At 56.8% G+C, this 25421-nt stretch overlaps 1 protein-coding gene across 1 annotated transcript in view; it reads right to left on the reverse strand.

The window, feature by feature from the left end:
* Positions 1-6790: 6790 nt before the first annotated feature.
* The window catches only part of FIBCD1 (fibrinogen C domain containing 1), a 45675-nt gene continuing 27044 nt past the window's right edge, over positions 6791-25421 (reverse strand). The window contains exons 5-7 of the mRNA XM_025187390.3: positions 12689-12785; positions 10705-10884; positions 6791-9989 (exon numbers count right to left, since the gene is read on the reverse strand). Coding sequence (XP_025043175.3) covers positions 9730-9989; positions 10705-10884; positions 12689-12785 — 537 coding nt within the window. The 3' untranslated portion in view covers positions 6791-9729. The remainder of the gene's footprint in view (positions 9990-10704; positions 10885-12688; positions 12786-25421) is intronic.

The raw sequence follows: 25421 nt of genomic DNA on the forward strand, positions 1-25421 counted from the left end.
GTGCAGGACGGCAGCAGCCCCACAGGGGAGGTGCCCTACCTTCTCCAAAGCAGCCGGGCCTGCTGTGTCTGAGCCGAGACACCTGCCCGTGGCACCTGGCACGGCCCATTTGAAATGACTCGTGCAGCAAGTTCCCCACCAAGCCCCTTGGCGAGGGCCTCTGGGGTCGGATGTGGGAGCTGGTGCCCTTCTCTGCTACACTCGTGTTCCCTCTGGTCAGCGGTGGGCTGCCTGCAGCCCACGGGCCACGTGATCCCCCCGGGGCTCCGTGAGGCCCACGAGACATCAGGTTGCCGTTGCCCACATGCAGCGTTGCAGGTGCCCTCAGCAAAACTGCCCGATCCCAGGAGCCCGTCTTGGCTGCGAGGGGGAAGGGCCGCTCGTGGGGCCCATCCCTAGCCTGGGTTGCCCGTCGCTGCTCCAGGTGCTTTGGCCTCTCTCAGATTGACCACGCTGCAGCTGGGAGCCAGACCCACCTAGCAGCCCTTGAGCCGGGGGCTCCAAATCACTGCGGCTGGGCTGGGCTGGGGCAGGTCTGTGTAGACACAGCCGGTGTGTGGCAATGCGAGTCCTGCTGCACGGGCCTGGTTTGCAGCACGGGGAGAGCTCGGCTCTGCCCGGGCGCAGCTTGACTTGGCCAGCAGCCTTTTATTTCAGCCCTGGGCTCTCCAGCTGCGTCGCCTCTCAGGGGCCCTGCACGGAAGCTCAAGTGCACCCCCTGGTTTCCCAGCAAAGGGCTCAGGCCTGCAGCGCGCCGGCGAACGGCGTTTGCTAAAGATGTCTGTTGTCGCTTTGTGAGGCTCGGAAGCCGCCTGCTGACATGGAGGCAGCCTGGTCTAATGATCAATGCAGGGAACTGGGGAGGGACTGAGATTGCATTCTTAGCTCTTCCACTGTGTGACCCTGGGCCAGTCACAGGTTTGCTCTGTGCCTCAGTTTCCCTCTCTGTAAAAGAGGGCCGGGTTGGCCTTGGCAGTTCGACTCCCTGCACCCCAAGCCAGGCGAGGAAGCTGCAGCTGGCTGGGGCCCCGTGGCACATGAACAGCCCATCTCCTTTGCGGGTGGGTCCGTGCCACAGACGCTGAACTCCCATGTCTGCTGGTACCGGCAGCCAGTGGGAAACGAACGCGCCAGGCTGCTGTAAGGTTTGGGCCGGCTTGGAGCGCTTCTCCCCCTCCTCCCTGGGGATGCCGCAGTGGGCATGGCAGCACCTCAGCCAGGGCTGGGTGGAGCTGCGAGAGGACCTGGGCGCGCTCTGCTCCTCAGCCAGCACGGTGCCAAAGGCGTGGGCCCAGCCGTCTTGCAGCGCCGTTGGGGGCAGAGGTTGCTCCGGGCCCCCAGGGCTGAGCCCGGGGGAAGGGCAAACCCTGGGGCACATCCCCTCTCCCAGTGGCCGGTCCCCGCTTACCTTGCTCTTGCTGCTGGGGCAGCCCGTCTCTGCAGAGCCGCGCTGGAGGCCAGGCTGAGCCAGGCTGTCCGGCTTCGCCCCCTTTAAATAAGCAGCCGCGTTAATGACCCAGCTGTCCCCAGGGAGGCCGGCTCCGTGGGCTTTATTGCTGCACATTCCAGAGGCGGGGATCCCATTGGGAAGCCGGGTGGAGATGGAGAGCGGGGCCGCTGACTGATTGGGCCTGTCTGAGCCGCACAATGGGAGCCGCGAGCTGGCTCTGACGAGGGCCCTTCACGCTCCTTTCATTGCCCACCTCGTTGGGAGAGAGCAACGTGCGCCGCCTTGTTAACGCCAACGTGAGTCACCCCCAGCGGACACGGGCGGCCCGGCCAGCGGAGCCCCTGCCCCGCTCTCGGGGAGCAGAGCGTTACTCCTGGACTGCACCTGCCTGCGCCTGTCGCCAGCTCTCTGAAGGGGCTGCTTGCCCCTGGCCAGTGCACCAGTGGGACCTGAAAGTGCCTGCTCCTGGCAAGAGCGTTCCCCTCAACAGCTGCCCAGCTGGGACCCCCTGGAAAAGCCCCTGTGTCTGCTTGGACCGGAGGTGCCCCGATGGCAGATCAACTGCTGGGCCAAGGAGGGAGAGTTGTGGGTTGGGGCCTGTCCGCTCTGCAGCCCAGAGTGAGGCCGTCTCTCCAGGGCACATGGCACCTAAGCCACGACGGGGTTGCAGCTTGGGTTAAATCACTGCCAGGAATTGCACTGGCTGGGCTGGGCCCAGGGGTGAGGTACCATGTTCAGCCACGAGGCACCACGGGCTGGGCGAGCCGCTGTGCTCTGTGCTGGCTGATGCTGCCATGCAGAGGGCCCAGGCAGTGGGCGCACGGCAGGAGGGGCGCCACGGCCTTGCCACATGAAGATGACAAAGGCTCCTACCACTGCTGGTCTCTGGACAGCTTGGGGGCTCCCTGGCTGACATGCTCCTACCTTGCTGGCATGGAGGATGCTGCGGGGAGCGGGGGGAATGTCTCTCATGCAGGAGCCCTCCAGTCCACCCTTCCAGGTCTGTGTCTCACGGGCAAACTCGTTGACGTCCCTCCTGGCAGCTGGGCTGGGATTCACCCTTCCCAGCAGCCCAAGGAAAATAGTCCAAGTCCCTCCCTCCCCTCTCTCCTCCCCCATCCAGTGTCAGTGCAGGATTCCCCGCAGTAGCCCCACCCCAGCTGGGAAGGGCTGCAGGGGGAGATGCTGAGCGGCAGGGGCAGCCCTGGCCCCAAGTGGGCACGTCTCTGCTCACCTGACACGGCTGCTGTGCGCCTTGGGGGGTGGGGGGCGAGCTGGGGCTGGCAGATGCACATCCTGAACCTGACACTGGATGCGGGTGTTGGGCGGGGAGGGGTGAAGAAGGACGTGGACAATTTTCTGTGGGCTCCCTGGTCTCTTGGGCTATTTCCTGCTTTTCCCACCTGGCTCAGCCAAGCAAACCAAGGCTGGTTTATATATTTCTTTCCCCAAGTCTGTGGGGCAGGGTGGGAGTTACCAGCCACTCTTCTGGCAGCATCGTCTAGTGCACAGGTTCCCAAAGTGCGGGGGCGCGAGGTGACCCAGCTCCACCCCCCCATCAATCCCACCCCAACTTTTGCTGCTATTTTTGGAGAAGAGGGTGTGAAAGTTTCTCAAAAATCAAAAAGGGGGTGTGATGCCGAAAAGTTTGGAAACCTCTTGGACCAGGCACAAACGTGGGCCTGGAAGCCAGGAACCCCTGAGCTTTGTTCCCCCGTCTGCCACTGGCTCTTCGTGCCTCGGTTTCCCCTGCTGTAGCGCAGGGATGTTAACATTGACCAGTGCATCAGAGGGGCTTGTTTTGGTGATGGGTTGGAAATCCTCCCATGAGGGCTAAGCCTAAGGGTGGTATCGAATTCAGAGCCAGCCGCTTAGCTGCTACGTGACGCTGTATCGGCTTCAGCTGTGCTCAGCGGGAGGAGGGGCGCTCCCTCAACGCGAACCTCCCCCTCTGAAGGACAGGGGCTTCGATAGTCACAAAAGCAAATGCGCTGGTGCAGCCACCTCTGTGAGGCTGCTCCTCTCCCCAAGCAGCCGGTGGGTCCCAGCAAGTTCAATGCCAGGGCCGTATGGGGGAAGGACTTCAGGCGTGCTAGCTAGGCGCAGGGCCCTGGGGGACACTGGTTGTGGGCAGCAGAAAGCTACCTCGGTGCAGCCCTTGCTGGGGCTGGCATGAAGGGGGCAGGTAGGCAGCAGCTGGTACTGTGAGCGCTGCTCGGCAAACCCATTTCTCCTTAACGCGAGCAGCGTTCCCTGCCGGCGGCTGCACTGAGCACAGGAGGCGCCGGCTCCCAAGGGTCCCGGGGGAGTAGCCTAGGCCAGGCCCAGGGGCTCGATGGGAGGAGGATGGAGACCCAGACGCAGGACAGACGGCGTGACGAGTTCCTTTTATTAAGGAGTTTTAGAAAGTCCACACGTACAGCATTGGACACGGATCACACACGCGCTACACTGCATTGGACGGCTAAACACCACAACCGGTCCACTAGCTCAGGCCTGACCGTCCATCACCGTGGCCCCTGCTCCGCCACAGCTCCCAGGGGCAAAGGGCTGGCCCGGCTGTGTGAAATCCAGCTCAGGAAACTGCTCTGCCCCCCTGCCCATGCTTTCAGCCCCTCGAAGAGCAGGCACAGATGTGGGACCTGCCTAGAAACCCCTCCTTGTCCTCTGGCTACCCGAAGCCAGCACCCTGCCCTATGGAAAACCCCTCCAAAGTCCATGGGTTGGAGAGAGGTGCTGTTAGCCGACAGCCATCCTACAGGTGTCTGCTAAAGGGGCTCCCAGCTAACCTGAGCCCTGTGCCAGCCAGCCCCTTGTTCAGCCCACCAGGCACTGCTCCAGATGAGCCAGGGGCCTGGGCCTTCCTACACTGCAGGTTTGGCAGCTACGTGGTCAGGGGCCACACCCTCAAGAAGCTTCTTGGAGGGACAGTGCCGAGCCGGCCATCTGTCTCCTTCCAGCACCCCGGGTCTGGTTGCATTTCTCCTGCCCTCACCCCACTCCTGCATCTCTCCCGGGGAGGTGTCATCGTAGGCAGGTTTAGTCTAATCCTGGGCTGTGGGTTGATATGTGCCCTCTTAGAGCTAATCCCTGGAAATCTGGGGGCCTCCGACTGTATTAAATACCGCTAATGCCATTCAAAACAAACTCATTAAGGAGTCCTGGGTGACACGGGGTCAGTTACGCAGTGTCCAGTCACTCTCTGCGCACACAACTTTCACTCTCCCTGCTCCCCCCCCCCCCCGAACACTGGCCCCAGGAGGACGTGCGGAAAGCCAAGCTATCTTCCTCCACTGAGCGAGGTCCTTCGAGTGCCACCACGTTACAAGCAGGTGGCTGGCTGGAGCTGAGTTCCCGTCCGTTCTGAAGGCAAATGCTATAAAAACGATGTACAGTTTGTCCAGGGGGAATGAAACCCCAACTGAGCAATGGTCACAGTGTTCTTCACTGGGACAAGCCCTTCGCTAATGGGGCTCCCCAGGAATAACTGGCCTCCCCCTCCAGCACCGAGTGTAGGGGGAGAGGGGAGTGTAGCTAACCCTTAGGTAGCTCGTTCAGGCCTTTCCTTGTCCGATAAAAGTCATCCTGGGGCCCGCACTGAAGTCACGGGGCTTAATTCATCTAACCCAGCCAGTGCGCAGCTCTGTGCAGCAAGTGCATCGCTAGGCTTGGCAGGATTAGCGGTTTGTATCTGTACATGTCAATTTCACGGTACCCACACAAACTGGGGAGGACATATTTCCATTGATGATCATTGACGTTTACAGATACACGACGTACGAAAAAACGCTGCCTGAGCCGTTATTGGAGTAGAGGGCTCTGTCCCGTGTGGATTTAAGGGATGCTGTTGAGCGCTTGTGTTTTAATGGTTGTAACTTTTTTGAATGTCGTCTGTCATTCAAGAATTGGCTCATTCGCGCCCTCCTGCTCCACCTCATCTCCCGCAACTGTGAACATTTTAAATTGATCATGTAAATGAGAACATAATAAACGGTGAGATTAGAAATGAAGTTGAATTCCACCACACCTGTGTCCCGTGCTGAGTGGAAAGAAAAGGCTTAGTTCAGCAACAGACATGGACCCAGACAGGTTTCAGATGTTCAGCATGGAAACTTGGGACACCACGGGAGGGAAAACCACAATAATCCCCAACATATAATAATGCACCCTGCCCTCTCCACACCTCTCCAACACACACCACTCAAGACCTCACTGTGAAAAAAAAACCTTCCCCAAATACTCCCTGTTAGTTCACATACAAATTTAGAGTTGTTTTTTTTTATGTGGAGAACACTCAAGCTCTGCTTCATTAATGCTGCTTGTCTGGTGGGTAGGATCCTCTAGCGATAGGTGCTGGAACTGCCACACACACCCCAGCTTGACGTGGTTTCCACTATAAACAGGGTTTACAGTTTGGGCCGAGGGTTCTCAACACTCCCACTGCAAAAATTGTACCAGCCCCCCCCCCCCCAACAGCCCAAAACACAATCACTTTGCTTCAGCTCCTCCTCTGCACAAGGGGGTTGATTCCTCAGATTTCCCTACCCCCATTCCCCAGTTTTGTGAACTATGGTGCCATACAGCCCACCTTCACCCACACGGTCTCACCCCTCATTGGCCCTGGCACCCCTCCATGTAAATTCAAACACCCCCCCCCCCCCCCAATTTCAATTCCCGGGGAGGTTACTGCGTTTCACCCATTGGTTGGCTGGTCTAGACTGTGAGCTTGTCAGGACAGGGCCACTGTGTGTGCAGCACCTGGCACGGTGGGGCCTCAATCTACTGCAACAGACACGGCAAACTATAACTTAGTGCATTTCATTATCCTTTCAATTGCTCCTTTCCACCCGCTCCCCCCAGTCCCAGCACAAAGTGCTCGGAGCCTGTAGCCTTTGAATCGTGGTGGGCAACTCCACATGCGGCCCATTGGGGAGCTATGTGTGGCCCATGAGCCATTTTTGGTTCCTGGTGCTAGATTCTGCTGGTTTCAGTCCACATAGCTTTTTCCCTACGGCTGCGTCTAGACTGGCATGATTTTCCGGAAATGCTTTTAACGGAAAAGTTTTCCGTTAAAAGCATTTTCGGACCAGAGCGTCTAGATTGACACGGACGCTTTTCTGCAAAAGCACTTTTTGCGGAAAAGCGTTCCGTGCCAATCTAGACGCGCTTTTCCGCAAAAAAAGCCCCGATCGCCATTTTCGCGATCGGGGCTTTTTTGCGGAAAACAAATCTGAGCTGTCTACACTGGCCCTTTTGCGCAAAAGGGACTTTTGCCCGAACGGGAGCAGAATAGTATTTCCGCGAGAAGCACTGATTTCTTACAGTAGGAAGTCAGTGCTTTTGCGGAAATTCAAGCAGCCAGTGTAGACAGCTGGCAAGTTTTTCTGGAAAAGCGGCTGATTTTCCAGAAAAACTGGCCAGTCTAGACACAGCCTACTAGTATGACTAACGTGGCAGGCCCGTAAAGCAAGGGCACAGGAAGGGCGGTGCGTCCTGATTGCACACAGCTTTGGTTGTGAGAGCTGGATGCTCCCTCTGCATCCAATCCAAGTGCTGCTACAGTTCAATTGGCCCCGCCCTGTGAATTCTAGCGATGCAAGCACAGGTAGAACTACCCCGTCCTGGGAGACCATCTTGGTTACAATCTTATGGCTCCCGGCTCTGAGGAAAGGCCTCTCATGCGGCCTGCTCGCTCGCTTAGGGTGCCCATCGCTGCTTTCAATCAGAGTAGTTTGCAGAGGGGGAGGAAGGGCTACGGGCAGTTTGTTCTCAAGGCCCATTTAAAAATGCAGCCCCTGGAGCTGTTCAAAGGCCAACAGCAGCGCCCCGCTCGCTCGTTTTGAAAGCTCTGCTCCATCCCAAGGCTGGGGGAGAATCAGCCCCAGAGGAGGTAATGAAATGCCCTTCTGGCTTCAATTAAAGCAGGGGTAAGAACTCTGATTTGGGTGCCTGCTTAACAGCCCTCGTTCCCCTGTAAATCAAGCTGTCGTCTTGCCTGTGGGAGTGTCCTACACAGATGCACCAACTGCCTTTAGGCCAGACTTACACCAGCGCCCACCCCTGGTTCTGTATAAATCCCTCAGATCGCTGGTCAGGTAACTGCTGGTCCGTGGCAGAAGAGCAGTAAGACGCGCACAGCCAGGACATGGCAATGCCACTCAGCAAATGCAAAGGCGTGTGAAGCCGGAACAAAGCAGGCGCCTGGCATTCTTGTAAATGGTGCTGCCAAGGGCCACCAGCAGGGGGCGCTGGCGCCCCTGAGTTCCAGAGATGGCGTCTCCAGCCGGAGCTGGCGACCCCAACGAGACGGCCTTGAGCACTTCGTGTGGGTTTGGCCTGGAACAAAATCCAGTTGAGTTCCTAACCGAGACGCCCGTCTCTAGCTCAGGGCTGGCACTAAGGGCATGGGGGAGAGGGGGGTTTTCCTCATGCACCTTTTAACCCTTCCTACCGCCAGGTCCTAGGACAGGACACAGCCCCGTTGTCAGAGCAGATGGGGACGGAGCAGGCAGGGCGCTTCACTGGCATCTCGTTCAGGAGCAGCAGCGTCCCTCCTCTTTCCTTGTGAGCAGCTGGCAGCTACCTGCACCGCGGCTTCTGTCGACTGCTACCCGCCAAGCCCAGCCCTGCATGCTGGGGCATCGGTCCCGGACAGACCTGGGCAAGGATTCGGAGGCTGAACAGCTTGGGCTGCGACGTGCCTCCTTGACAGAGAAGAGAGCGAACTGGCTGACACTTCCGCACGATGGCTCCTCTCGATCCTCCTTGCTCTTCCCTGTTCTCCGTGACGTCCAGAGGGGGAGGATTCCTGGAGTCGCTCCATCCCACGCTGCCTGGGCTGGTCAGTGTCGGGATTTGGGGGAATTTTAGCGAGATTTTCTTTCATGGGATCTGAAGAAATGAAAGGCTCGGCTCGCTGCAGGTGCACACGCCAGAGCAAGGTTCGTGTGGGCTGGAAGTGAAGGCCAGTGCCCCACCCGCTGCACCTAGAGGACAGGGGCTGGCGGAGAACCAGCTGTTTCCCTGCAGCCAGCCGCTGAAGGAGCTCGGGGCGGTCACAGCTACGGTAGGATTAAGGTCACGTTTCCACAAAGGTGGTCGAGGTTTGCCTCAGTCCGAGTGGGCGTGGCCAGCAAAACGCCCCCGTGAAATGCATCGCCTGGGAGCTGGCTACCTGCTTGGAGCCCTCCCACATGCAGTCACGAGCCTTGCCCCATGCAGGGGAGACAGGACACCGCCACCCCTCCCTTCAGAGGGCTCCAGCCAATGCTCTTGGGGTGTCTCAGCTCCAGGGCCGGGTGGTGCACAAGCCACATGCACCACGTGGGGTGTAGCAATAGAGCGAGCTCCGAAAGGCAGGGAGAGCTGGTGGACAAGGCTTGACTGTCTGGGGTCACCTCCAAGGCTGAATTGTCACCCCCCCCCCCCCGGCCGGACAGCAGATGGAGGGAGGGTGTGAAAGTCGTTGGTGGCCATGGGAACGTCACAGGGCGAGAGGCAGCAGCAGCAGCAATCGGATTTGGGATGCTGCCGGGAAGTGGGATTGCTCACAAGCCCCTGCCCTGGACAGAGACACCCTCCTTCCTGCTGGAGACATGGATGCCCCATCACCATTGGAGCCAGACTGTGGCTGGGGGGGGAGGCGGTGAACTGCAGGTGGGTGGGAAGAATTGTGCAGGATCTGCACTGCCCCTTTTGCGCCCGTCTTGTGCCATCTGCTGAGCCCCACCCGGACATGCCGCCCTTACCGCTCGCTGGCTGTGCTAGGAGGCCAGCGAGGAGCTCAGCGTGGTGCAGGGAATAAACCCACAGAATGGTGTTTGCTACGGGGCCGGCTGAGTGCAGGGGCGGGAGGCTGGGCCTCTGGGTTCTGTCTCCAGCTCTCCCGTGACTCAGTCCCCATGGCTTTCCCTTCCTGGAGCCTGCTGCACCCCCTTGGCAAAGCCCCTTGGGGCGACAGGCCAGCCGCTCCCGCCTGGGCTGCGTGCTGCACAAGGGGGGGGGCGCAAACGCAGGCGGGGTGACTCCACGCCGGGGGGTGCGTGTCCTTGGAAGTGCTATGGGCAAGGAGGCTGCAGCAACGACCTCTCCTGAGACATGCCCTTTGGGGCTGCCTTTGCCGCTGGGCCCCCTGTCCCGATGCTGACGGCGTGGCCCAGAACGGTGCATTATTGGGGGGGGCTTTTCAGCCTGGCTGCCCCCCGACTCACAGACAAGACAACACGGAGCTGTGGGGGAGGGGTCGGCGGAGTGGGCGGGGGAGGGGTCGGGCCCCTGGGCTAATTCTCATCTCTGACAGGCCGGGTCTTCATCTCGGTGAACTTGAGGGAGTACTGCCAGCCGGTCCAGGAGGACCACTCGACGCCGTCGGCGTAGGAGCTGTGGTGGCCCTTGAGGTACTGCCCGTTGAGGTTGGACGTGTGGCAGTTGCGGTACCACCAGGCCCCGTGGTAGAAGGCGGCGCAGTTGTTCTCTGAATGGTCGTTGTCCAGGTCTTTGGTGGTGAACTTCATGCCGTTGTGCTTCAGGAAGGAGTCTCCTGTGGGGCGAGGAGACAGCGCCCGTCAGCAAGGCCCCTGCCAGTCGCGGCTGGGCCCCGCTCGCTCCCTGGGCTCTGCTTTTCGGTCCCTTGCGTTTCCCAGATTCAGGTTCTCTTGCATGAGGGATACGGGAGCGGGCGCAGCTCAGGTCAGGCCTCGGCTCTATTCCAGCCACCAGGCTAGGGGTGCCAGCAGTGCCAGGCTCAATCGCAGTTTGCACCAGCGCGGGGAGCGGCTCTGGTGCAAACAGCGGCGTGTCCTGGCTTTGCCTCTCCATGCCCCGGTCAGGCCAGGACGTGCGAGAAGAGAGCTGAGCAGACTCAGGAATAACAAGATGTGCAAGCTCCCCTTGCTGCTCCAGTGCTGCAAATGCACCTCAGGGCCAAGCAGCGGCTCCCGCTCATCCCCTTTCAGGCTCCCAAATGCTTTGCTGATGTGCCTCACATCTGACCCACTTCCCTCTCCTCGCCCCCCCCCATCCCAGCCTCCCTGTGGCTGGTATGACCTTGCCCTGCTCCCTGTGGCCATAAGGAATTAATGGCAATGTTCGGGGCTCCTCAAAAGCAACAGGTTGGGCTCTGCGCAGCGGCTGCGGGCAGCTCTGACAGCCCCATGGAAACGAGGCCTCCTCTCCCCTTCCCGCCCCGTTCTCCACAAGCAGTCGGCTCTGCGGGATGGGGACCGGGCAGCCGCCCTTCAGCAGCGCAGACCGACCTGCTGTTCCGGAGTAGCCGGCGATGGTGACTGGGTAGCCATCCTCTTCCGGGTCCACGGAGAAGAGCCCCACGCTGAAGGTGCTGTAGTGGGCGAAGGCCGTGCCGTTGTCGAAGTCCTCCAGGTCGATGCGCAACTCGTAGCTGGCCTGCGTGGTCAAGGCGTGGATCCGCGCCAGCCCTGCAGGGGCAAAGCAGGGGAGTCAGGCAGAGGCACCTGAGGTAAGGAATGAGTCAGCAGATGGCAGGTCTCCACTGCGGCCATCGTCCTGCGTGGGGTGGCCAGACTTTGGGAGACCCCTCCTGAAAAGGAGTGTGCGGTACCATAGCAGATGGAGGGAGGGTGTGAGAGTCGTTGGTGGGAGGAGGACTTGGGGGGAGCACGGGAGCAAACACGGGGCGCTCCCAAACTGGCACCCTCTGTCCAGCTGAGTTCAGCCTGTCAGGTTAGCACTCAACCTCAGTGAAGCAATTCCCCCCACGCCTCCGGCAGGCGGTGAGGGACGGGACTTTTGCCGCATGTCCGCCCTGGCTTGGCCTGGGAGGAGCGCTCAGCACGGACCGCAGCGGGGGGCTGTGCCCAGGAGCTGGGGGATGCAACAGGCGCGCCTGAGGGGTGGCCTGACCGTGCCCTTTGGAGATTTCACTCCTGTGGGGGAGGCGTGTGGGGGGAGGCTCTTGAAAGACAAACTGCAGCTGCTGTTGGCAGGAGCTGGTCTTAAAAGATCAAACAATTGCAGTCGTCTTGGGAACCGTAACCTCTTCCCGTCAGGCAGCGGCGACTGTCCCTCCCCGCCCCCGGCCTGGCTCTGAGCAGGCGCCTCCTTTCCACAGGTGCCGTGTCCCCCTCTGGCTTGTTGTCCCCCATCAGCCTGCTCCGCCTGCCCCTTCTCCCCCAGCAGCCCCGCCCCAGCCCTTCACCCATCAGCTGTTATTACTCCCCCCCCCCACAGACGCAGACAAGCCCCGTTAAAGGCACATGCAGGCTTTAGCCAGGCCTCTGCACAGCAGCTGCCCTGTCCTGCCTTTGCAGGACGCCAGCTACGTCTGGGTGCCCGTGAGGCAGGGTCGGCCAGGAAGGGGCTGGGCTGATGGGCGGGTTGCTGAGCCGCTCTCCTCACCTTAGTGTGGGTTTCGGCATCCAGCCCCCCTAACGGAGAGCCAAGGGTCCCCAGAGACCTCAGCTGGGCTGTCTTCCTCCTGCGGCCCAGGGAGTGGGGCCCCGGTTTCCCATCCCTCCAGGCCCCTGCCCGCAGTTGGTGAGCTCCTGGGGGTCAGTCCATTGGATGGGGCTCTTGTAGGGCATGGCGGGAGGTGCTGCCAGCAGGGGTGGCTCTTCTCCTCTCTGCTGGGCCACAACCTCAAGGCCCCCAGGAGCCAGACTCTGCCCCACCCTGAGGTAATGCGGGGACTTTGGGAGTTACCCCAGGGATGGATTTGGCCCTGACGGTTTTCCGGCTGGATTTCTGTGTTGGAGCCTGGACTGCGTCCCAGACCCGGTCCTGCTAACAGGGACCCTGTAGCTCAAGAGGCCGGGGGCCTGTGCTTCTGAGTAGGAAGCTCTGGGTTTTGTCTGTTGAGCAGCTTGTGACAGCCCCACAGTATCTAGCAGCACCTCATGCGGCGTCCCCGTGTCTGCAGCTCCCTCTGCTCCCTGGCCTTCCTAGCTGCAGAAAGGGGAGTGGGCTCCTATTAGCCATAGCACACACCCCCTCCGTCCGGATTGGGCCCAGGACTCGGCTGTCCTTTCCCTCCCCCACTGCTCTCCGGCACTGTGCATCCCAGTGGGTCCAGCCTACATGTGCAACCCCCATTCTGCTCCCCAGCAGCTGGTGTGATACATCCAAGGACTTTTCTGTTCTTCTCCCCAGATTAAGTACCAGGCCCAAGAAAAGCAACGCCCCCCATGCCAAGGAGAATTGAAAAGGAGGAGCACTAGGCCGCTGTCTTTGCTAGCCCCTATGGGGAGAGTTGGAGCCGCATACCTAGCCAGTGCTCTCCCGTCAGCTTCCCAAATCCATCCCGGTAGGCTTCCCAGCCACGGAAAAAATTCACCGAGCCGTCCTCTCGCCGCTGGAAAACCTGGGGAAACAAAAGACACAGCCAGGGCTGGATTTAGGGGCAGGCGACCAGCTGACTGCCTAGGGCGCCCGGCCCGGGGAGGCTGTAAGGTACCCTAAAGCTCGACAAACAGAAGGGAGGGTGCTGAAGACGCTCCTTGCTTGGGGCGCCATTGGGTGACGGGCTGGTCCTCGGCCCATCAGCGGGAATGTGAGAGATCTGATCCTGCCTGCCCCGCTGCCAGCAATTCCCGTGAGGAGCCAGGCCTTCTGCTGCCTTCTCTCCTTTCCCTGGTGTGGGGCTTTGCAGAGCCCTCTCGCTCCAGGGGTGTTTCTCAGACCCGGGTGCACCTCAAACCCTTTAAACTGGCCAATGGTACTGGAACCATGGTGCATAGTGGGAGGTCATTGTTGCCTGCTTCCCAGGGACCCCGGGCAATCCGCTCCGAGCAAAGGACTCACTTGATCTCTTGCCTGGAACTCCAGCTTTTATTGGTATCTGAAAACCCCAGGTGAACATCAATGAAAACAGGTCCTGCAGCCTGTGCATTGCCACCCAGTGCCCATGACTGCATAGTCAGTGGCTAGGCAGTTGCCTGTGTCCCAGCAAACGCCACCAAGATCTGGTTCTCCTGTGCTAGATGCTGCGCGCACACGCACACACACTAAGAGACCGTCCCTGCCCTAAAAAACGTACACACAAAGCAGACGTGACAGTCCAAGATGGAGCAAAGGGAAAATGTTGTTCTCGTGTTACAGGTGTGGAACTGGGACACCAAGGCTGTGTCTACACTGGCACGATCTTGCACCAATGTGGCTGCTCTTGTGCAAAAACTTGCTGCCTGTCTACACTGGCCGTGTGTTCTTGTGCAAGTAAACTGACGTTCTACTGTATGAAATCAGGTCTTCTTGGTCAAGAACTATGATGCTCCCGCTCAGGAATAAGCCCTTTTGTGCAACTGTTCTTGCGCAAGAGGTCAGTGTAGACAGGCAACATGAATTTCTTTGGCAAGAAAGCCCTGTGCTTAAAATGGCCATCGGAGCTTTCTTGTGCAAGAGATCGTCTACACTGGCATGGATGCTCTTGTGCAAAGGCACATGCCAGTGTAGACACTCTCTTCTGGAAGCATTTTTGCGTGAGAACAAGCCAGTGTAGACATAACCCAAGAGCTCAAGAGAGTTTCCCAACGTCATGCAGCTAGTCTGAGGTCCAGCCATGAATTGAAGGCCTGTCCCCTGAGTGCCAAGAGCCCTAGCCTATGCACTGGTCAGGTAAGTCCTTCAGAGCTGCTTTAATTTACTCCCCTACATGGAGCCAGAGTTAAGTATCCTGGAAAATCCAACTGTTAAGCAATTGTCCCTGACACAGAGTCTCTGTTCTGTGTTCGGTAGCTGCCTCGTGATCAGGGTGCAATTCCTGGAGCCTGATTAAAGTATTGATTCCAAAGAAACTCACCTTGGCATTTTGCCCTGCTGTGTGTGTGCCAAGCTGGATTTCTAATGTGTAATTATCCACCAGCCAGTGCAGATGAACAGTTCTCAATCTGTGGGTTTTCCTCTCTAGCTCCACCTGCGTGTGTGGGTTTTTTGGTTGGCAAACACATTCAGTCTATGTAAGATCCTCATAGGGTTCCTGGTACCACAGTGTCTGAGAGCCTCGCACAGTCTTTAATGTATTTATCCCAACACCCCTTCTGTGGGGAAACTGAGGCACAAAGCAAACCCTGGCAGGAAGCTGGTTGCAGAGTAGAGAATTGAACCTAGGTCCTTTAAGGGCCATTCGAAAGCCCTAACCACTGTTCATTCTTCCTCACTTTCAGAAAGAGCTGCAGCCATGTAGGCTACGTCTACACTACAGCTATGTCTACACTGGCACCCTTTTCCGGAAATGCTTAAAACGGAACAGTTTTCCATTATAAGTATTTCCGGAAAAAGCGCGTCTACATTGGCAGGATGCTTTTCCGGAAAAGCACTTTTTCCGGAAAAGCGTCTGTGCCAATGTAGACGCGCTTTTCCACAAAAAAGCCCCGATCATCATTTTCGCGATCGGGGCTTTTTTGCGGGAAACACTACTGTGCTGTCTACACTGGCCCTTTTCCAGAATAGTTTTCCAGAAAAGGACTTTTGTCCAAACGAGAGCAGCATAGTTTTTCTGGAAAAACACTGACAATTTTACATTAGATTGTCAGTGCTTTTCCGGAAATTCAAGGGGCCAGTGTAGACAGCTGGCAAGTTATTCCGGAAAAGAGGCTGATTTTTCCGGAATAAGTGGCCAGTGTAGACACAGCCTACATGTTTTGTTGGCAAATGCAGTGCAACCGAAGTGCTGATTAGCATTTTCTTGTGCTTCATTTGCATAATCTATTCCATTCTGGTTTTGCACAAGAGGTTTTTGCACAAAAACAAGCAGTGTGGACGTGTCCATTGTTGTGCAAGATCCTTATGCCCCTCTGGGAGATGGCTTCATTTGCATTGCTTTTTCCAACAAAACACGTAGTGCAGACATAGCCTACATGGCTGCAGCCGTAGAGATTTCCCTTCTTATGTGTCTCTGGGGAGCTGTTCCCACAGCTTCCAAGCAGGCAAAGACCCATCTGCATGAATGTCCGTCAGTGAGGCGCACTGATCCATACTCGGCTCAAAGAGATGATACCCAGCAACACTGTGATGCTGAGAATTGGCAACAGAAGCAACCCAATGCAACAGCAGTGCCCCCTCCCGTCACCCTCTCAGAGCCAGGACTGCGAGCTGGGGTTGACTCTTCTGATATGGCCCCCAAGGAACTGAAGTCAGATGGTGCCAAGATGCCCGTATAGAAAAGCTTGGTGGCTGGCTTGGGTGCCTGTGATCTATGGCTGATGAACCTTCAGTCTCTCACGTTATCAATATACAGTTGACTTCCGATAATCCGGAACCTATGGGACCTAGGTGGTGCCAGACTATCAGATATGCCGGACTATCAGGAGGTACTATAGTGATAGAAATGTAGCCGTGTTAGTCTGGGGTAGCTGAAGCAAAATGCAGGACAATGTAGCACCTTAAAGACTAACAAGATGGTTTATTAGGTGATGAGCTTTCGTGGGCCAGACCCACTTCCTCAGATCAAATAGTGGAAGAAAGTAGTCACAACCATATATACCAAAGGAGGTACTATAAGCTGGTTATATATATACTGTATACATTATATACTGTATAGAAAGTGTTCTTAACCCTTTTCATTGTACATACTGTATACAGTATACTGTAATGTTTTAGTTTTTTTAAGCCTTTTTTACCCTTTTTGCTCAGTTCAGCTGATGTCGCTGTTACCTTGTGACTCATTTTTTGCCGAAGCTCACTCACTAGGCTCTTGCCATTTTGATGCCGGACTATCAGGAGTGCTGGACTATTGGATGCCGGACTATTGGAGTTTTACTGTACTTTGGACTCAAGCAGGGGTGGGAACCTTTTTTGGGTCAGTGCCCCCCACACTGAAAAATCAGTCGGGGGCCGCACACACCAGTGAGAAGCGAAAACAAAACAAACCGAAACAAAAAAATCCCCACCCTTCACTGAAACCCACCCCTCCCTAGAAAGACTCTCCCCACATCCCCTCGCACACCAGAGCTTAGGGGGGCCCAGGCTAGTAGATTTTGTGTGCTCCAGTGGGGATGGAGCATCAGCACGGGCTCCCCAATTCTGTGGGGGAGCCCTGAATCTCGGGAGCCAGATCCAGGGGCCGCAGGTTTCCCCTCCACCAGACTAAAGCTTCGGCTATTGACCAGGATCCAGAAAATGCTGCTTCTTCTCTGACCACTGCATTTAATTAAGCTTCCAGTCCCTAATCAACTGTATTCAGTGTAGCCAGCTCAGTCTGCCTGGAGGAGAACCAAGGCAGGCCTGACTTCTGAACGTGCCCGGGACGTCAGCCGAGGTCTGCAAATCTGGCCTAGCTGTGGTGAGGTCTGGGAGTCTGGATCTCTGGGTTGGCTTCCTGGGTGATTTCAAGCAAGTCCGTGAAACTCTGCGCATTCCAGTTCTCTGTGGGTGCATCAGGGTTGAGGCGTGGAGTGGGAGGTGGGGAGGCACAAAGGGGAACAGGCACAGGCCCAGCATGTCAGTTACAGCAGACTTGGGGTTGCTCTAACTTAGGATACGTCTAAACTGCCAACGGAGGGGTGAAGTTTAGACGTACCCTTAGGCTTTGCTTCCTGTGACGCTCTGTAGCAGTGCGCTCTGGCAGTACCTCCCACTCCCTCCCCAGGGCCTGTACTGTCCTGGATGCTGGGAGCAGGGCTAGCAAAGGGTTTGCTCCAGTAATCGAACACCAGCAAGCAAACCCCTTTATGCGGGAGGGGAGGGGTCTCCATCAACATGACCTAAAGGGGGCTCAGCACAATGGTGAGCTGGGCCGTACTCTCTCTAAATGCACCAGAGGGATAAATACCAGGCAGGGAAGGCAGAATTATTGAAGTTCATGTAGAGGAGCCTCGCCTTGCCAATAAATGGAGCTCTGCCTTGTCCACAGTGCACAGGGCTCGACAATCTATTGAATCTACTCTCCCGTGGCGAGTAGATTTCAGCCCGGTGCCCCGTGTACCGGGGGCACGCGCATGCGCAATGCAGCTCTAGCACATGCGCAGTGCGGGGCTAGCAAGCGGCTTTTGCCGCCGTTCATCAAGCCCTGACAGTGCAGATCCCTAAAACGCAAAACCCAGGCCTGTCTCGAGCCTGGTGCATGTAAGCAGGTTTAAAACGAATAAAAGAAAGTTCTTCTTCACACAGCGTGTAGTCAACCTGTGGAACTCCTTGCCAGAGGAGGCTGTGAAGGCTAGGACTATAATGGAGTTTAAAGAGAAGCTAGATAATTTCATGGAGGTTAGGTCCATAAAAGGCTATTAGCCAGGGGATAAAATGGTGTCCTTGGTCTCTGTCTGTCAGAGGCTGGAGAGGGATGGCAGGAGACAAATCGCTTGATCATTGTCTTCGGTCCACCCTCTCTGGGGCACCTGGTGCTGGCCACTGTCGGCAGACAGGCTACTGGGCTAGATGGACCTTTGGTCTGACCCAGTACGGCTGTTCTTATGTTCTTATGTAAGCAAGGTTTGGGAGGCAGGAATGTTTTGAATAACAATGCAGATTAAGTGTGGTACGCGAGACCACCTCAAGAACACACGACAAGCAACCTTGCACTGGTACTTCTGTTTCTGATAAGCAACAATTACAGATGCAGCCATTCAACTGTTAAATACGCACCTAGCGGCAACATCCTGAGCAGAATGTACTCCAAATAGGGCACTGGGCATTTTACGTATCTTACACAATACGTAATCAATTGGTAAATATTATTAGAACAACCAAGTCTCGCTTTGCTATAAAATGGGCTTAGTAAGAACAATCATAGAATCCTAGGACTGGAAGGGACCTCGAGAGGTCATCGAGTCCAGTCCCCTGCCCTCATGGCAGGACCAAGTACTGCCTAGACCATCCCTGATAGACATTTATCTCACCGACTCTTAAATATCTCCAGAGATGGGGATTCCGCAACCTCCCTGGGCAATTTATTCTAGTGTTTAGCCACCCTGACAGGTAGGAACTTTTTTCTGACGTCCAACCTAAACCTCGATGGGAGGGAATGGGCAGGACTGACACACGTGTCCTGCTCCAAGTAACTAGAAGTAAATAAACCCTTCACACCAGCGACCCAGTGCGTGGTGTTCCAATGCGTGGGAAGAAAAGGAACCACGACCTCTTGCCTGGTTCGGTAGGTATCATACGGGTGAAGTGTAAGTGAACTAGGCTTTATTATTGTATATAGTAGATCTTCTAGTAATTGTTTTTGCATTGCTTTGTGCTATATTAATTGCTTTAGAACTTATAGTATTTAAGGTTTCAATTGTACAGTCATTGTTTTTAAGGCTTGTAAAACTTAAACAACAATGTTAATTGCTTAACGCTTGCAATAAATAAAAAAGTGGTTGTTTCCCTGGAGTGTCCTGGTTTCCCTTGGATCTAAAATAAATCAAACTACACAACAGTTCAGAATAAATGGACGTACGCTGGCTCTCCGCATGGTTAGGCGTGCAATTAGGCAAAGGTTTCTAACCATCAGAGGAGCTAAGTTCTGTTACCGCCTCATAGGGCCAAAACCCCTAACTGGCTGCAAGCCTGAGCTTGCTAAGTTTATGGAAGGGACGGTCTGATTAAGCTGCGTCTCGTGCCACGGAGCGGATCTGTGACTGCCGGCAGCAAATGTCTCGAACAGCTGGAGCTGGGCCACGAGATGGGGTGGCCTCTGAGTTACTACAGGGAATTCCTTCCCAGTGTCTGGCTAGTGGGACCTGCTCACATGCTCGGGGCCTAACTGCTTGCCCTATTGGGGTCAGGACACAATTTCCCCCAGGTCAGAATGTTAGAGATGCTGGGGCAGGGTGGGGCAGGGCGGGGGGAGTTTGCTTTCTTCTGCAGCAAGGGGCCCCAGTCACTCGTTGCTTTAAATTAGTGAAAAAGGTGGAGTCCCTGTAACGTGAAGTCTTTAAGCCATGATTTGAGGACGCCAGGGCCAGGAGCCTCTTACAAGAGGGCTGGGAAAAGTTCTCTGGCCTGCGACATGCAGGGGGTCAGATTAGATGACGATGCTTCCTTCTGGCCTTACAATCTAGAGTGCAGATCAGGGCGACTCAACTTTGGAAGCCCCGGGGGCCACAATGATACTCACAGCACATGCCGAGGGCCGCAACTTAAGTGTGGTTGCTTATACATGCAAATATATATGCAAATATATGCAAACAGCTTCTTTCACACTGACGGGCATGAATACAAAGATTAAGCCGCGGCGCCGGACCCAGACGTGGCCAGTGGGAGCCAGGCAGCACCTCTTAGGCTCTGCCCACAAGGCTAAGCAGCCAGCACTTCCCACAACACCCCGGCGCTCCCAGCATCCTCCCTGGGGACTAGAAATGCCAACACCCTGCACCCGTCTGTTCCAGCCAGTCTGTCCGCTTGCGTCTTTCAGTGCTCACCCCGCCTGGGCGGCGCCTCGCCTTTGTGGAGCGTGTGCCCCGTGGAGGCTATGTTCAAAGGACCCCCCCCCCCGTGGGCCGCCTGTTGAATAGCCCTGGCTTAGAGCTCCCACATCAGTTGAATGGGGCTATCGCTGCCCTTCCTTATTGGGTAGGTTGAGATGCGAGACCGCATTGTACCCTGGCATGCTGGTGTAAATCCAGAGTCACTCGGCTGGCCATCGGGGTCGCTGGGCTGGGAGTCTGGTCTTTGGACGTGCCTGCTGATTGGGTTAATACTGGGCATTTCTGACATTAGCTGCACACCCAGCTCCCGTACAGACAGGGAACTTCAGGCCAGCTGATCTGGCCGTATTGATGGCAGCGGTGATACAGCATCACTATGGTGCATCGCACGCCACAGCCCCTTGCACGGGCTTCTCCGGCAAGACCTGTCGAATGTTTGCTGGAGGTCTGCAGGCCTGACTTCAGGGTGGCGTGTGGCAGGCAGGCGTGGGGGGGCTGCATGGAAGAGGCAGCCAGCGCTCCCTCTGATCCATGCTGTACTTACCTTCTAGAATTAGAGCCTTAATTTTTATCCTTGCATTGAGCACTTGAGAAGCTGCAGTTAAGCCCTTTTAAAAGGGCTTTCGTTGGGCTTGGCTGACGGGCGGAGGCCGCTTGGCTGGAAAGGGACCCAAAGCTGATTTCCAGGAGGGATGTGGGCTCCGATTGGCTGCCAGGATCCTGTGCTTGGAGGGAGGGAGCAGGGCAGAGGCAGCCGTGAGGCCCCCCCCCTTAATCTGCTTTGACCTTAGCTTGTAACTAGGCCAATTGCCTGTGCGCTGGTGTGAGGGGTCCGTCGTCACCAGCTCAGGGCCCCAGAAGGGTCTGGCGATTAGAGAGATGCTTTGGCAGCTTAGCGACACACACAGCTTTCTCAAGAAACACCCTGGGGGGAGTCAACAAACCCTCCTGATCCTCAAGAATCCTGAGCAGGGTTCACCACCGCTGTCGGACAGCTGGTGCTGTGGCCTAGTGGCCAGAGCAAGGGACTAGCAGCAGGAACGCCTGGGTTCTCTTGTGGATCAGAGCAGGACTCGCAGCTGGTCGGCGCAGCGGAGTCAGGATCCTATTTCCACTCCAGGAGGCAGTTTCTAATCGTTAAAATGGGGGAAAGGAAATGAGGGTTTGGCCATTGGCTACATCCCCCCTCAGTGCCTCAGTTTCCCACACACACTCTGAGATCCTTAGATGACAGAGGCTACTTGAGTGTAGACTGGTCTTAGTGCAGGGCACTGCTTGTGATTGGGTCCAAGCTGGCTGCTAGAGTTGCCAGGTGGTTTCAACAACAATACCGGACACACTTGACATTACATCACAATCGACATGACATCTTACTTGGAAAAGACCGGACCTTTCTATTGTCTCACTCTGTTTCCCAAACAGAAAGCTCAAATACTGGACTGTCCAGTTCAAAACCGGACACCTGGCAACCCTACAGTGGCCACTGCCGTGCCACCGCCACGAGCCTTCTCAGGCAGGGTGCATGCAGGGCACGGGACAGGGCACAGAGCAAGGAGCACTGGGCCCTGTCCCCGAGAGAAGGATTCCTGTGTCTGAATGCAGGGACTGAGATGCCTTGTCCTCCTTGCTGGCGAGCGCAAGGTCCAACTACCTGCTGCAGCCAGGGCTGGCCTTACTATGAGGAGAACTGAGGTGGCTGCCTCAGGTGCCAGACGGAGGAGCAGATGGGGGGAGCCCCACTAGGACCCAGAGAATGGAGACCTTTCAAAGTTTTGGCCCAAGCGAGCGGGTATGGGGGCATCATTCGAGCTCCCCGCCTCAGGTGCCAAAATGTTGTGGGCCAGCCCTGGCTGCAGCCAGAGCCGACACCCAGCGAGAGGGGTGGATATCCAGCCAGGGAGAGGGGAGACAGCAGGCCGTGGCATGCGGGAGACCGGGAGCTGGTGTGGGCGGATGCTGTTGCTCTGGGTCTCTCCAGCCTGAAGCAGGCAGGCGGCAAACAGGCTGAGCGAACGCAGGACGTGCTGGAGTTGCAGCAACTCCACCGCTGCGCGTCTCCTCATAAAATATGGATCGCCCCCTCTGAAGCGAAAAGGATTTGTTCTCCCTTCCTGTGAAAGTCAGAGCTGAAATATTTATCTTTCCTGGCTACCGGCGCCCTCTCTGCCTGGAGTGGCTCGCCTCTCGATTGTCACTGCAGAGCTACTGGTGCGCAAAGCGCCATCACTGGGGGCTACAGCAGGGCCTGGAGGAAGGGCAGGGAGATAAATACATCACCAAGCCTAGAGCGGTTGGCAGCGCCGCGATGTCCAGCACCCCTGGGTGGGGGACTCCCCTTCCAGCCAAATTGGGTCGCCCTCATCGTGTCAAGGTGGGGAGGGGGTGGATTAGCTGTGGCCGCTGCCCAGCACCCTGGGGACGGCGGGTGGTGTGACAGTGCACTCGAAACGGGACGCTTCGTCACCCCCACCTCGCACGCCGTCGCTCTGGTGCCTTCCCAGGAGCACTGTGTGAATGAGGCTCTGACACCAGCCTCCTTTTGTTTGCTTTGGGGGTACAGAACAATTCTGGGGCGCAGGCTCTGAAGGCCCTTGCTCGAGGGGACCTCGTGCTGAGAACGTGCAAAGGCTTGGAGGCAGGAAGGCAGGAAAAGGCCTGCTTGGAAAAGGCCTGCTTGGGTACATCCCTAAGTTGCACACTTGTTACTCCCCTAAATGACTCAAAGGACGGGGGAATCACCTGTCCCGGCAGCAGGATTTGGGTCAGTCTGGTATCATATTTCCTGCCTGGTGCAGTTGTTAAATGCAGCTGAGGGCAATGCTACCTGGCAGGGAGCGTGAATACATAGAACCCTGCAGGGTTACAAAATTGGTGTCTGCATCTGGGTATGCAGCTGCAAAAATGATCCATGGATATAAAGCTGTTATCTGCCTATTTGCTGGGTTCTAGATACAAAATAGGTATCTGCAGCCGCAAAAATTAACCGTGGGGATCCGCAATTTGCAGGGCTCTATGACTATGATTAAACTCCACACTCAGATAAGAAATCTCACATCCCAATTCCCGTTTGCATCAGCCAGCGAGGAGAGTTCTGTGCCTGGCACACAATGGGCGCTGATGGATACAATTAACGAGCGAACAACATGGAATCCACCTGAATCTGAGATTTGTAAATACCTGGCACCTACTGCAGCTGGATGATTTTTGAGCCTTTCCCCTTCCCTTTTAGAATATATTGCAACTTTGTTGCTAACTCTTATTACAGCGGCACCCCGATGCCGCAGCCAATGTTGGAACCACGCTGTGCTAGGGGATGGATGTACCTGGCCCAAGGGGAGTATAAACCACACAGGCAAGATGGAGAAACTGAGGCCCAGGGAGGGGGAATGACTTGCCCAAGGTCATCGACAAAGCCAGGACTAGAACCCAGGTCTCCCAAATCGCAGGCTAGCACTCTACCCACTAGGCCACTCTGCCTCAAAATTAGGAAAGCTCCTGCAGCAGGTGTTCTCCTTCATGCTGTAAATGAGCAACCATGCTTCAGCTGAGAGTTATTTGACCTCCAAGCCCTATCCATCTAATCAGATACATGTCAGAGGGCAGCAGGGGAAACCTCATTCTCCAGCCAGACACCGGCTCAGCACTGGCATTGAGTGGGCTGTAGCAGGTAAGGAGCCCATGGAGGGAAGTGAGAATGGTTGAGAGCCCTTAGCTTGGACTAGTGGACTGGGATCTGTTCCCCCTCTAGTCTGGCCTGCCCCCTGCCGTGCTGTGCTTGAGATGTGCTGGGCGGGGGCCTGGGAGGACTCTGACTTCTTTCCTGGCCTGGTCTTTGCTGTCTCTGAGCTTCCCAGGCAACCCAGGACTTAGCGCGGCAGCTCTCCAGTGAAACTGGTTCAAGGGCTGCCATCATGTCCACCCACCCGCATGCAAATATCCCCGCATGTCAAAGGGAAGAGCTTAAAAAAGTCAGTCCCAGGCTCCACGACTCCAAGCAATGCCTGTAACTTTACTGCAGCCTCCGTGACTCAGCCCCCTGAGGACCCAACACCCCCGCACATCGCCCCCCTTCCCCCCCCCGCGCTTCTGGCTGAGACTGACAATGCTTCCATCCCTGAGTCACAGCAGTGCACAAAGCTCAGTAACCTTCAATAGCTAAGTAGGGATAGCCCCTGATGGGGAAACTGAGGCAGAGAGCGGGGACGTGCCTTGCTCAAGGCCACCCAGCACATCACTGGAAGAGCCAAGCATAGTGAACCCTAGAGTCATGTGAACCCCAGTCCCTTGCTCTAACTGCTAGCCAAAACTTCCACCCAGGGTGGTGAATGCTCTCCTCTCGCACTAACGGCATGGACCACGGTGGCGTTCTGTGCCAGGGCAGGTCCGGATGGGATTCTAATTGCAGGATCAGGGCCTTCCAGCTCCCACAGCTTGCTTTGTCTGAGCCACTCTCCCCACAGCAGGGATGTTTAGGGAGCGCTGCGCCTCTGGTCGTAAGGCAGGGTCGTGCTGTCTCGCTGCTGACCTGCCCCGCAAAGTACTCGGCCCAGGCACAGAAGCTCTTGCGCAGCCTGATGCTAAATCGTTTTCTTCAGCTCCCTCAGCACTGAGTATCCAATTCAGCCCCAGTGCCGCTGACCGGGGCGGCTCTGGAGATAGTATTTGGCTAATTCCCTCATCCCACCCGACAGGCAGCAGCTTGTACAGGAGCCAGGGCTGGCAGACGGATTCGGGGAGGCCTCCTGCACCGTGCTCCTTAGGGAATGCCCCTGTCTCTTCATGCCTTCCCAAGCCTTCTCTCTCCATGGTGGGGAGGCCGAGGAGTTTCCCTTTGCCCACCAGGCAGACGCACCTCGTGTTTAATGGAACACGGACCCTGCCAAACCCGAGCACTGCCGGAGTCTGACTCCCAGCAGGGCACTGCGGCTGTGGCGGGCAGGAATGCGGAGCTCAGGTGCAAGGTGGGTGCTGAGCGCTCCTTGAGACGCTGGCCCTCAGCTGTCCCTTCCGAGTCGGGGTTCTACCACCAGGCAGGGCGGTTCCGTTAGGGCAGGGCTCCTGGGTTCTCTTCCCGGCTGTGTGAGGTCGGGTGAGGCCCTTGGGCCTGAGCCCACAGAGGTGGAGCACTTGCAGCTCCCCTGACTTTGTGAGGCACCTCTGAGCGGCGGCCTCACCTGCCCCGTGCCCCCGTTTCACCGTCGCTACCGATGGCAGGAGGACGGAGGCCCTCTTCTGTGATCTGAACTAAGAGCCAGCGCTGGCGGCCACTCTACGGCCCAGGCTTCCCAGAGGGGCCAGACAGCGCTGTGCAAAGCGCATTGCTCTCCTCACGGCCCAGCAGCTAAGCTCCTTCCCCTCCCCCACTGCGGAAAGCTGCTTACAGCCATCAGAGCCTGGGGTTTATTTCATCCAGCACCCAGCTGAAGGGGCATCCCCGCACGGCCCCGACTCAGTTCTCCCACTGCCTGAGGCCAGCCCCCACAGCCCAACCTGGGGTGCTCCCTGCTGCAGTGTTGCCCTCCCCCCGCAGTCCACCGCTGAGGCAGATCTCCTGGCCCCGGCATGCCGCCCCCGAGTGGCCTTAAGCTTGCCTGGAGTAATGCATCTTCTTGGGCAGGTGCCACTTCACACCTGGGGAAGCCCTGGCTGTC

Source organism: Pelodiscus sinensis, chromosome 23 (assembly GCF_052426305.1).
Source record: "Pelodiscus sinensis isolate ZL-2025 chromosome 23, ASM5242630v1, whole genome shotgun sequence".
Classification (NCBI taxonomy): Eukaryota; Metazoa; Chordata; order Testudines; family Trionychidae; genus Pelodiscus; species Pelodiscus sinensis.